Source organism: Nelusetta ayraudi, unplaced genomic scaffold (assembly GCF_046127955.1).
Source record: "Nelusetta ayraudi isolate G7.1 ecotype Tasmania unplaced genomic scaffold, CSIRO-AGI_Nayr_v1 ptg000042l, whole genome shotgun sequence".
Classification (NCBI taxonomy): domain Eukaryota; kingdom Metazoa; phylum Chordata; class Actinopteri; order Tetraodontiformes; family Monacanthidae; genus Nelusetta; species Nelusetta ayraudi.
The window spans coordinates 10,898,990-10,912,087 of NW_027466092.1; the positions used below are offsets into that span (position 1 = coordinate 10,898,990).

Consider the following 13,098-nt stretch of genomic DNA (forward strand, 5'->3'; position numbering starts at 1 on the left):
AAGAAGCAGGTATAGAAAATGAATGAATGAATGAATGAATACATTTGAGGTCCAAGGACCACAGAAAGCCCAAAAGTCTATGCCTATTGTTGTTTTATATATATATATATATATATATATATATATATATGTGTGTGTGTATATATATATATATATATATATATATATATATATATATATATATTATTTTTATATATGTATATATATATATATATATATATATATATATATATATATATATATATATATATATATATATGTATACATATATATACATATATATATATATATACATATATATATATATATATATATATATATATATATATATATATATATATATATATATACACACACACACACACACACACACACACACACATATAAAATATGATTATTTTTTTTAATTACAAAAGTGCAATGCAAATTATCTGAACTTTAAATACAAAAAAAATGCTAACCTGAGTAAATAGAATAGTTCAGGTCAAATCAAAAGAAAAAAAATGCCACAATATATAATATAAAACATTTAAATGGTGGAAATAAAATAGTGGAAATAAATATTGTCATATGAAATAAAAAAAAATGTATAGCTTTTCATACAAGCAATTTATTAGGATTATTATCATTAGGCTATTATTATTATTCTTTGACTGTCAGTCTGCCTGCCTTCATAGGATTCATCATGGCTTAATTGTTACCTTAGTTAGCTGTGTTAGCCCCTACAGCAGACCTGGGCAAAGTATGGCCCGCTTTGTGTCCCTTTCCAGCCCGCGTGAGGCAGTCATAAATTACGCGATCTACCGGTCGATCGCGAAGGTAGTTTGCCTGCATCGCATGGAGAGACAGAGTCGCGAAGATACTTCGGCGGGTCCGCGGGACTTCGGCGCTATTTCCCACAATAACTCCTCTTCGTGTTGTCTGCAGAAGCAAGTTTTGGCAAGTTTGCAAACTGTAACCAAAAGTGTGACGTGACCAGTATCGCTTGTCGCGCGGTACGTGTTCAGGTGCAGGCTGAAGGCAGATGGGGCGGGGTCCTACAAGGGGGGGGGGGGGGGGGGGGGGGGTAGTGGTCTGCTGCTGCGGTGTCATGTCATTGCAAATTGCGCATTGTTGTCGTTGCTGTGGTGTACATTTTGGCAGCCCTAGGGGGCCCCCTAGTGGCCGGGGCCCCAAGCAACTGCCTGGCTTGCCTGTCCGCAAACGCCGCCCCTGCATGTGGTCCTTGGTGGCTACCTGCGGTCATCACGTTGGTGACCCCTCCTAGAAGGACTCTAATACATATCTGAGCAAGCAAGGTCCACATATCGCAATTGGCGATTCGCGACATTAGTCCTTTAGAAAAATCTAATTTATTACCATGACTCACTGTCAACCAGTAAGATAAGACCGTCTGATACTGGGTGTGCTACTAGTCAATTGACTGATTAATGTCGGCAACGTGCTCGTTCTTAACGAGCATGAGGATCAAAGGTTGCCTGAGGTTTCAAGACAAACAAGTTGGGTTGGGTTTGAACGCCAACGTGTTTGTTCTCTGAGGCTGTGTGTGAACTTGGTGATGGCACTGAAGATGGAATCCTGGACAGCGTGTGTTCTCCTGGTGTGTGTCAGTCTCCTTGGAGAAGGTGAGCTTTTTGCTTTTGCAGTCGGCTGGGTTACAGAGAAATGGCGTCTGAGTGACAAAGAAAAGAAGAATCTATTTTTAGTTTGTTATGGGTTATGCAGTGGAACAGGTTTAAAGGACTTGGAAAGAGGTGTTGGAACCTGGGCCGCAAAGTGAAAGGTTTTTCTTTTTCTCCAGCAAGACAAATTAGAAACTGAGCTGGTCATTGACAAAGATTACTTACTTTGATGATAAATTGTTATTCATTCACTAAATGTTATTCTATTGTATTGTACATTCAAATAATATACATTTTGGATTTTCCTGATAAACCTTCATTGTTCTCAAACTATTCTGCAAACACACGCACAAGCTGGTAGAATAAAAAAAACAAACATGTTTTAATAGACATTAATCTTTTGCTAAATTTTGTTTTTACAACACAAATACTGACCGTTAAAAAAACAACAACGGAGATTTAAAATTACCATAAAGCGTGGTCATTTGATTTTAAGGTAAAAATATGAAGTATCTCTTTGTTCCACAGCAAATAATAATCAATACTGTGAGTATAACAATCACTTTGACTCTTCCTTAATAAAGAGGGGAGAGGAAGGGAAAATGTACCAGTTACGTATTGTCTAGAAAGTAAGTAATAAACTAAGTGCCTAACTTAACTAGGAAAAGAAATCAAATGTTGTTTCTAAAAACGTTAACTATTACAAGACACTCTTTGAAATATTCAACTTAAATCTTTGATTGTCAATAGGGTATATGAGAAAATAATTTTTCTTTAGGGACTTTTAAAAGTGTTTCCCGATTTAATCTAAATCAAAGAAGTTAGCATATACACACTCACACTTTTTGGAGTTTTTATTTTCAAATGGTAATATGACAAATGCTGCGAGAATAATAATAAAACTATCAGGACATCAATTTCCTTTTGAACATTCAGAGATTAGTCATGAGCAACTTCTCATTTGTCAAAATATCACATACACGTGACAGATAGCAGGGATGACATCATCAACGACTTCACTGCATGGAACAAAGAAGCAGTGTTGTAAACCTCCTAATGTAACCAGCAGCAAGAAGACAATTATATGTTGTATATTGTGTGTAATAGCAGGGTTATAGAAATAACATGTACAGTTCCTGAACAAACAAAGATTAAAGTGTAGTTTTTAAAAAACAAACTAATGGGGAAAAAAAACTGTCTTTGGCTTGCGTTTTTTGGCAGCTGGTGGACAAATGTTTAGCTCTTCCCACTGTGCATAAGTCTACAGCCAGAAGGAACCCTTGTACCAGCCAGGTATAAAAAAGCAACGCCCACACACACACACACACACACACACACACACACACACACCTTTAACGCTGTGGTTCACCACATCCTTCTCAATAGGCTAAGAGGCAGGTTAGGGAGGGACCGCCCTCGATTGGTTTAAATCCTATCAATCTGATCATTTTCTGTGGCTGTTGGCCTTCATATTTCAGAGTCTGTCCGCCTTTCTTGTAGAGTTCCCCAAGTTGTGTAAATCATCCAGTCTTTATGTTCATAGATAACAGATACTAGATATATTATATTGTCATTGTAACCTTATTGTATTCACCTGGTCACAATAAAGTGACCTAATTGAAGTGCTAAAACCGTCAGTGCAAAAAAAAGAAACAATACAAGAAACAATAAAAACAGGGGTCGTGCTTGGGCCAGTCCTCTTTGCGTTGTACAAGCTCCCTCTCAGAGATGTCATCAGCAATTTTAAAGGTCTCTCATACCACATGTATGCAGATGAACTCCAGTTATATCTTTCTTTTAACCCGGATAGCATCAACATCAATCAAATTGTCGTCTCAGTGTCCAAAGTGGCCGGCTTGTGATGGTCCCTTCGTGCTAATGTGCCTCCTAAGTCACGAAATTTGGGGTCACATTTGATCAGGAAATGCTTTTTGACAAACATAACAAAAGTGTCACTTGCTCCTGCTTTTTCCACCTCAAAAACATCTCCAAACTCAGATCCGTATTATCCCATTCCGAGCTGGAAATGATTATCCATGCTTTTATTTCCTCACGTCTCGATTATTATAATTCTCTCTTCACCTGTCTCAACAAATGTTCACTAGACCGCCTCCAACTTGTCCAGATCTCATAAATTCACTCATATCACCCCAGTCCTAGCATCCATGCACTGGCTTCCTATTCATTTCAGGATACAGTACAACATTTCAACCACCACCTAAAGGAGCCCTCCATGATCAGGCACCCGCATACTTGACAGGGCTTGCGTCCTTTTACCGTCGGCTGAAGGCATTTTTCTCACTGCTCCACACACAAGGTGGAAGACAAAGGGTGATAAAGCCTTTATGGCTGTTGCGCCAAAATGGTGGAACACTCTGCCTCATGAGCTGAGAGCTGCCTCTGCAGTTGACATTTTTAAAAAGCAGTTAAAAACCCATTTGTTTAGGCTTGCGTTCCAGCAATGATATATTATCATGTGTGTTGCTGTATCCTTTTATTGTCTCGGTGGATTGACTATGTTTTTGTATGTTCGTTTTTTTCCTTCTTATTCTGCATTTGAAATGACACTTTCTTAGCCCTCTCTGTGAGAAGTGCTATATCAATGAAATGTACTTACTTACTTAATTACATTATTAACTATTCCCTCTCTTTCTATCCCACAGGGGCTGATGCTCAGGGTAAGGACATTTTCTATTCCATGTTTGAGGGGATTCAGATAAAAGGCTCAGCTTGTGTCATTTAAGAGATCTCGATCAGCACTAAAAACAAATATATACATACTCTTCAGGTTGTTATTATGAGAAGAAAAATAAAATACTGTTTATGTGTTTTCATTGTCTGATCATAGACATTTATAGTTCCCTGAAAAAGAATTTGTCCACTTGTGAGGAGACGAGGTGACATCACAAGTCACGCAAGAAAGACGAGATTTCAAGCAAGAGGGCAGGGATTACTGTTGGGGCTTAAAACGAGCAGATGAACTCATTATGTGCTGACATGCGGCTTTCTGTGCGATGCCAGATTGTGGTGTGGCACCTCTCAACAATCGGGAGGGACGGATAGTGGGCGGTTCCAACGCCACAGCAGGCTCGTGGCCCTGGCAGGCCAGCATACACTACAATCCCGCTCAGTTTCACATCTGTGGAGGAACGCTGATCAATACTGAATGGATCCTTACGGCAGCTCACTGCATACTGACGTAAGGAACAGTCATGTAATTTCATTACGTTACTACTACAAACATAAATCAGTAAGTGTCCACAGAACTACATTGTTGGCAAAGGATGCTGGTAAATCCATTATTTCTGCTTACTTTATTTTTTCATTTTTAACATTGTCAAAACAAAATCACACTATGTTTACATTTTCAAAAGATAAAATATTGTAAGCTTTCACAAGGCTGCAGACTCAATTTAAATTCATATAATCCATCTTCTAAACCAAAATATGTGACACTAATACAAAAACTAATATCTTATAGTATTGAATACCAAAATCAAGAGACCTATAAATACATTTGTGAGCAGCCGTCCAAAAATGGAAATGAATGAATGAGTAATAAGTGAGAGCTTCAGCTACAGAGCTTCACTGCTGTTGAAGGTGTTTTTTTTTAAATCATTTGATAAGAACATTAAGTAACTTTTTGAACTTTATGAATGCAACCAATTGGTCACTTGCTAATACAACAGAAATGTTTTTGACAGTGGTGCATCAAAATTGAACCTGTTATGCCTATCTGAAGGCAAATTTTATTTTATGTTCTGCTACACAATCTAGAACCAATGCAGGTGAATGGACCATTTACCTAGGACGGCAGACTCAGAGTGGTCCCAATCCAAACGAAGTAGTTCGCACTGTGAGCCAGGTCATCGTCCATCCCAACTACAATGACATCTCCTTCAACAACGACATCGCGCTGATGAAGCTCAGCAGCGCCGTCAATTACAACGACTACATCAGACCCATCTGCCTGGCGAGCAGCTCCAGCTTGTTCAACAACGCCACTACCTGTTGGGCCAGCGGATGGGGAGACACCAATAAGAATGGTGAGTGTCTTTTATCTAAGGCCATGTGATTATTAAATTTCCAAATACATACATTTCAAGGGACGTACTGGCACGGAATGCAGCAGAAAGCCAAGCAAAATAAAACAAACAAAAAAACAAAAAAACAAACAAAAATAAACACTGGTACGTTTTTTGGTAGCACACACACACACACACACACACACACACACACACACACCCACACACACACCCAAACTAAAAATAAATACTTTTTTTTGTAGATTTAATGCTCCACTTGTACTCGTCGGAAGTGGTACTACACTGTCATACCGTCATACACAGTTAAATGGCATCCCATCACGGCATCATTGGTTAACACCAAATATCTTGCATAATTTTTGTATTCAGCACCAAGCCCGAGCATGACCACTTAACAATGTGCTTCTAACAGCAACATCATTGTTTGGGGGCTTAACAGTGTGCTTTTACGTGTGCTTGCATTTCAAGAAAAAAAAAAAGAAAAGAAAGAAACTTTGCAAGTCAAACTTCAATCTAAATCGAACTTCACACAAACCTCACAGGAGCAGTTTCAGCCATGGATCAGGTGGTGCACTGCAAACTAAACCTAACTAACCAGCGAACTGACCAGCAAACTAACTAATACTAACTTATCCTTCCGGTACTCAAAATGTCTTTTACATCTGCTTTTTACATTTCTGCATATATTCTGCATTTGTACTTTTACACACCATGACCCTGGCTTGACCACTATATACTTAGTAGGTTACATTATCTTTAAGGCCTTATGATTTGTAGCTCCTGTTAAGACATAATTACCCTTGTATATACACACTTTGATTTCTCCTGGGGCACATGGATTCTAATTTTCACTCTCCACAGTCTCTTTGCCAAACGCTGTCCCACTGCAAGAGGTTCAAGTTCCTGTCATCGGCAACCGGCAGTGCAGCTGCAAATATTTCTTGGTGGAAAATGCAGATATCACAAACAACATGATTTGCGCAGGCCAAGAGAACAAGGGAGCATGTCAGGTAAGGACGAATCCCGTTGTCACTGGAGTTAAGTTGCACTGAAGACTTTTTCTCTCCTCAAACAAACGTTCAAACGAAACCGCAGAGGTTGAAAGTTCTTGTCCGCCCTTTATCCAGCCTTAACAAAGCTTAATGTTCAGGGATGAAAATCAAATTCCTTGCATGACGCCTCAGGCTTACATCACGTGCAATTTTTCTTTTCTTTTAACAAACGCAGGGTGACTCAGGTGGGCCGCTGCAATGCAAACAAGGCTCGACGTGGATCCAAGCTGGCATAACCAGTTTCGGAATACCTTGTGCCACGGCCAATCACCCTGAAGTCTATGCTCGAGTGTCTGAGTACCAGAAGTGGATCACTGATCAAGTGAGCGCGACAACAGTTAACTTTGTGACCTTCAACTCGACTGGCACCGATCCGGACAGCAGCTTTGTGTGTCTCAACTCCTCACCAGCAAACACTTCAAATCTGCTGGTGTCTGCTGTCGTGCTGGCCACACTGCTCCTGCACCATGTTTTGCTGCTGTAGCAATGAACTTGTCTGAAATGATCAGTTGATTCTTACAAACACAATCAGGTAAAGAGATAATATGTCATAATCGTACACGTCACATAGTCACAATTGGAAACTCAGCGCAGTGACTCACTGAAGTTCAGTTCCTGCAAACTGAGGCTGCGTCATGTCAAATCAAGATACTGTACATGTGAAGGAATGTTTGAAAGTTGTGAGATTTTTTTGCTTTATTTTAGATTTTTCAGTCCATACAGTCCAAATGGTCTATCAATGAAACATATTCGCTCACCTGACTTCCTCGCTGTTACGAACACGCCAGGAATATTAGTAAGTATGAAAACTTCTGGAGTGTTGAGGTTTTCCAATTTTGCATATTTCAACAGCGAGCGTCAGCTACACAAGGGAGCATCTGTAGAGATGCTGTGAGAATCAAAAAATAACAAAAGCGACAACAAAAAAAACAGGATTGCAACGAGGTGTGGGTAAATACTTTATTCCATGTCAGCAGCATCACACATACTGAATTTGGTGGAATTAAACCACAGAATAAAGTGGCACGACTTGTGTAAACCAGCACGGGGATCTTGACGTTGAGAAAAGGTGTTGAAAAATAAACGGCAAGGGAATGGAAGCAGAACATTTCTTGTGGATCTTCCAGCTCCAGCGGCGCCGCGATGGAATTCCTTTCGTCTTCCATCGGTGATGTCACAAAGGCGGTGGGAAGGTGGAAAGGTGAATGTTGAGTGTCCATGTCTAGTAAGCGTGGTTGGCCACGAACAGTGAATCTCCGCCGGCGGTGCTGGATCCAGAGGAAACGTATTTTCCCTGGCAGGCGAGGCTGTTAGCCTGAAGGGGAAGTCAGTATATATTGTCATGAGCACAACAGAAAACAGAAGTCTGGTGTTTATTTTACACATTTCTTTGTGCAAAATTCACATCACTCATTCAAACTTCTGTAATGCACATATATCCACATACCAGAGCTCTCTTGATGAACTCTTCCTGGCATGCCTTGCCATTCTCCTTCTTGCCACCCCAGGCCTTGAGGGCAGAGGCCTGCAGAGCACGGCCGTATGAGAAGGTCAGGGCCCAGGCCCTGTGCAGGGGGCACTGGTTCATGGCATTCAGGTTGACGGAGGCCTCCTCCTCACTCTGGCCGCCAGACAGGAAGGTGATGCCTTGACAGGAAGGACGTAAGAGTTGAGAAATATACACTTCTCTTTGAATTTCTGCAAAAATACGTTGCAGGGCGTTTCCACACAAACAACGCATTTTCAACATAGACACTTGAGATAAGCAGGCCGCTCAGCTCACCGGGGACTGCAGGGGGCACGGTGCGACGCAGGGCGGTGACGGTGGCCATGGCGATCTCCTGGTTGCTGTACTTGTGAGAGCAGGAGTGGCCGGCGGTGACCATGTTGGGCTTGAGCAGGGTGCCCTCCAGGTAGACGTGGTGGTCAGACAGGGCCTTGTAGACAGCAGCCAGGACCTTCTCGGTGACGTACTGGCAACGCTTCAGGTCGTGGTCGCCGTCAGGCAGAATCTCAGGCTCCACAATGGGGACGATGCCGTGCTGAGGAAGGAAGTGCCAAAGTGATTCAGCGCACTACTTAGACAAAAGACTGTAAAAAGTACACGTTTACGAGAAGTGAAGAGCGAGACACGGTGCAAAAAATAAGCGCAGCTCAAATGGCGCAAGGTAACAAAGAGGAAGTGACGACCCGGCGGTCTCGACTGTGACAGAAAGTAACTCACTAAATAAACCGAACAACGTAAAAGGCTGTGAAAGGCCTTTGAAGGTGAGACGTCCTCGCCTCGGGGGGTTGGTGCAGCAATAACTCTCATGTCTGCAACAACGTGCTTTGGTCGGCTGGCGCCTTACCATCTGGCAGATGCTGGCGTAGCGGGCCAGCACGTTGGCATTCTCCAGGATGGCCAGCTTGGAGGGGGTGGTGGGGGTGATCTTCAGCACACAGCGCCACTTGGCAAAGTCAGCGCCGTCCTTCTTGTACTGGGCGCAGCGTTCATACAGTCCATCGAGACCTGGAACACAACAAAAGTGCGCACCGGATGAGTGGGGCACCTGAAGGTGCGCGACAAATCTCTCTCTCTCTTTTTTTGGGGGGGATCGAAATGTGCCCCCTGTTGCCCACCTTGGGTTGTCGTCTCGCCGTTGGTGCCGGCCAGGGGGACAACGCCTTTGTCGACCTTGATGCCCACCACCATGCCTCGCTCCTTGAGATACTGAGGGAAGGTCTTGCCATTGTCGGCCTTCTGGTACATGGTCTCGTGGAAGAGGATGACGCCGCCGATGCAAGGGGCAACGCGGTCGTCAGCGGTGAAGAGGAGCTGGCGGTACAGCCTCCTGTTCTCCTCAGTGTTCTCAGCATTGATGCTCTGGAAGCGCTTGGCAACGCTGCCTAGATGTCAGGAAGACGGGAAGCGTGTGAAAACTGGGGACTGTTGTGTTCTTATCAAGGCCCTAAGTTACGCAAAAGGCTGGAGTGTTTTATTTGTTCATTTATTTATTTATTTATTTTTGGACTGAATTCATTACCAGTGGACTCATCAGCGGCGAGGATTCCCTTGCCGGTAGCGACGATCCTGTGAGCAATATCGCTGAGCTCCTTCTTCTGCTCAGGAGTGAGGAAGGGGTATGCGTGAGGCATCCTGACTCTGGTTGGCAGACGGAAAAAGTCCATGAGCACAGTGACATTAAAGAGTATTTGTCTGGCACGTAGGCAGTGTGACGGGTAAAGTCTTACACACTGACATACTCACACACACACACATACACTTTTTTACGCTATAATGAGGAAGTGGTGAGGCAGTCAAGCAGAGTTCTCCGACTATCTGTTTTAAAAATCCGTTTGCGATGCTGCTGCTGTTGTAAGATAGGCCGGGACCGGAGGTGGGTAGGGTCGCAAGCAACAATTGTACTCAAGGAAGAGAACTGTTACTTCAGAACAATGTGGCTCAAGTAGAAGTAAAAAAACAAAAAAACAAAAAACAAAAAAAAAGTAAAAAGTAGTCATTTAAACAGTTGCGAAATGACTTTAACCAATCTTCACGTAACTTCACATAACTTCACGTTCTCAACAATAACATGCACAACATTTCACCAGAGAATCAGACAGGGAAGTGACTGTTAAGCTTCAACAGTAGTTGAACTTTCCATGATCTGAAATGTCGTTTTGTTTCAGCAGACAAGGAACACACTGCATCACACTGCAGCTGTTCTTTCGCACCGCAAGGGAAACTGAACCTGCTATCTAAATGTGGCCAGGGGATTTAGACTTGTCTCTGGCCACAATAATGCGTAAAAGGCTGATGCAGTGTGAGGAAGCCCTCCTCTGCCACGCCCATTAGCTACCAAGCCGCTTAAAAGATACGATAACCTTACAAATAGCTGCAGCCCATTTATTGGGCCCCCTCATCCTTGACCTTTCCATTCCTCCTCACTTCCCCTCCCCCACCTCCATTCCTCTCTTCCCAACCCACCTGTCTGTTCACTGCACTATCAACAGTCTAAATATAGGGGGTGCACTGCTCCGAGATGACACAAGCACGAGGGATTACATCAAACAGAAATGGACGGCTCACACCCACCACGGGTTTGTCATGATGTGTGCTGATGAATAGTCAGACGGCCCGGACAGCCAGTGGGCTGTCAAACCAGTGAGCAATGATAACTTCTCAAGAAACACAGCAGTGGAAACTTTTTTTTTCTATGTGTGTCAGTAGGATGTGAGAGTAGTCATGGTGGCTAATAATATCTGATCTTTGCTGCCGGTTAACATGCATCATTGACATGCTTACAGTCATACTGAAAATAAAAAGCTTAGATTAGTTGGTCACTCGCGTTTCAGTGCAAAAAAGTCAAAAACTAAAAATATTACACAGCTTTTACCAAAAGTATTTGAATATTCAGAGGGAGAGGGGAAAAACAAGTCAGTCAGTGAACTTAACCAGAGTTTCATTTCTTGTCCTTACCGTTGAGATTTTAGGAGGAGAGCTGAGAGAGGAAGTTGTGAAGATCTGGACTTTCGTCTGCGACACCCCTTCGGCCTGCTGCCTCTTGTATTTATCCTCCCATTGTGACCCCTCACATTTCAGCTGCTCAGCTATAAAAAGAACAGGACGCAACCAGAGATGACTCGTGACATTCAGAGAGACTGAGGCTGGAGTAGCATGGCGGTGAGTGGCCAGTGAAAGGGCAAAGAGTGTTTCAGTGAGTTGAGCAGAGCCAGCCAGTGTATTATGGCGCAAAGATCCCAGAAATATTGAGCCTATGGCTGAAAACTTTTGGTAAAGAAAGTCAAAATGTCATCTTTCAGGGTGTTGTGAGTCAAATGGCCTCACGTGGATATCATTGTTATTTAGGTCACCCCTTATCTTGTTCACGTTTCCTCTACAGGCTTATGCAGGGAATTTTTTTATGACCGCATTTTTCAGAAATGCATGAGCTACTTTGTACAAACTTTAAATACGTCTGTGCTTTTGCTCTTGTCTGTCCCAGCCTGGAGGAGCTTAACAGCCGGTTCTCTCAAAGATGAGAAAAGCTAAAGGTTTCAAAGTTTGTCTCACTCAAGCAAACGCAAACCACAATCCAGTCATCCACACACATGCACACACACACACACACACACACACACACACACACACACACACACACACTTGTGTGCAAACACACACACACACACACACACACACACACACACACACACACACACACACAGTTGCCCAGAAACTTAGTGAGCATGTGACAACATTGCTAACCTGCCCTTAGAAATCCAATCCAGACACAAGAAAACAGTCGACCTTCTGTTGACCTTTTTCAATCCTCTTTGCTTGGCAGCAAGGGGTCAAATGGTGAGCCTTGCAAAGGTTGCACTGGCGCATGGTCAGAGAGGTTCACATCATATGTGGATTTTCATCAAGTCGGTTGTGCTCGCACTCTTTCTCACACAGGATGTCATGCGCTGAAATCACACTTTTTGTTGTAAGATGTTTTTAACACCAAGGCGCAGTGGTTAGCGCTGCATGAATGAATGAGGTTCTGCAGCTCACATGCATTTTGAGGATGGATCTGTTATTGCACCAATTTATTTGGCCATGTCAAACCCCATGCTGATGTATTGGCCTGATGGCCTTCATCAGAGCATGAACGTGTGTTTTTCAACATTTTTGTGTGTGTCTGTCAACACGAGCTGCACAGCTGGAATTTGGAGTCTGGACTCTCGTGCCGAGCTGCATACTAAGGCATCTTTGGCCACCTTCAGCTGTGCAGTGCCTGTGGCCCATAGGTTCAGCGCTGACACTGCAATAGAGGCTGCTTTCTTCAAACTGCATGGCAAGTTTTTATTGACAGAATAAAGCAATGGGGGCTTTGCCTCCTTCCAAACTGGTTTTGTCAAGTGTTTAGTTGCAAACTGGCACATGGCATCTTGCTATACCAGTGTTTTTCAAGCACTGTGCCGCGGAAAATTATTCAATTTCTCTCAATTGTTCTAAAAAGATATAATGACGTTGCAAAAAGGTTGAAAAGTGAACAGTTTTTCCAAGCAACTGTCAAGGTCTTTTTGTCTTGTGTAAATGAATTTATCCCCAATGTAACCCAGATGGATGCAACTCAGTCTAAAATTTGGGAAACATTCCATCTGGTGTTTCACAGGGCTGTGTATTGTCACTATTGTCCTTATGAGACATGACACGCTCAAGGCCTTGCGATCCATACATTACTACCTGTGAAATCATCATTGAATTACAGGCCTTTGCTGTGGATGTTAATGTGGATCCAAAACATAAAAGTTTTTTTTTTTCTTTCGATCGCCGCTTTTTTCATTTACTTTTCAATATAACAGCAGAAAAAGCAGAAATTGGGTTGATACAATACTTGTAGCAGTAGT

The 13,098-nt window shown here is 42.7% G+C and overlaps 2 protein-coding genes across 2 annotated transcripts; one reads left to right on the top strand and one right to left on the bottom strand.

Annotated features, from left to right (window-relative positions):
- The first annotated feature begins 1,515 nt into the window (after positions 1-1,515).
- On the top strand, positions 1,516-7,565 carry LOC142893603 (chymotrypsin-like protease CTRL-1). The gene is made up of 6 exons (XM_076034358.1): positions 1,516-1,625; positions 4,286-4,300; positions 4,644-4,821; positions 5,400-5,668; positions 6,530-6,678; positions 6,896-7,565. The coding sequence occupies exons 1-6, from the start codon at positions 1,559-1,561 to the stop codon at positions 7,202-7,204; spliced, it is 987 nt and encodes a 328-aa protein (XP_075890473.1). The 5' UTR covers positions 1,516-1,558; the 3' UTR covers positions 7,205-7,565.
- A 103-nt stretch (positions 7,566-7,668) lies between these two features.
- Positions 7,669-11,329, bottom strand: aldoab (aldolase a, fructose-bisphosphate, b). Its single transcript, XM_076034357.1, has 7 exons — positions 11,183-11,329; positions 9,747-9,865; positions 9,343-9,609; positions 9,072-9,232; positions 8,504-8,762; positions 8,168-8,367; positions 7,669-8,035 (listed from the first exon to the last, which is right to left on the bottom strand). The coding sequence occupies exons 2-7, from the start codon at positions 9,856-9,858 to the stop codon at positions 7,943-7,945; spliced, it is 1,092 nt and encodes a 363-aa protein (XP_075890472.1). The 5' UTR covers positions 9,859-9,865; positions 11,183-11,329; the 3' UTR covers positions 7,669-7,942.
- Positions 11,330-13,098: the final 1,769 nt, after the last annotated feature.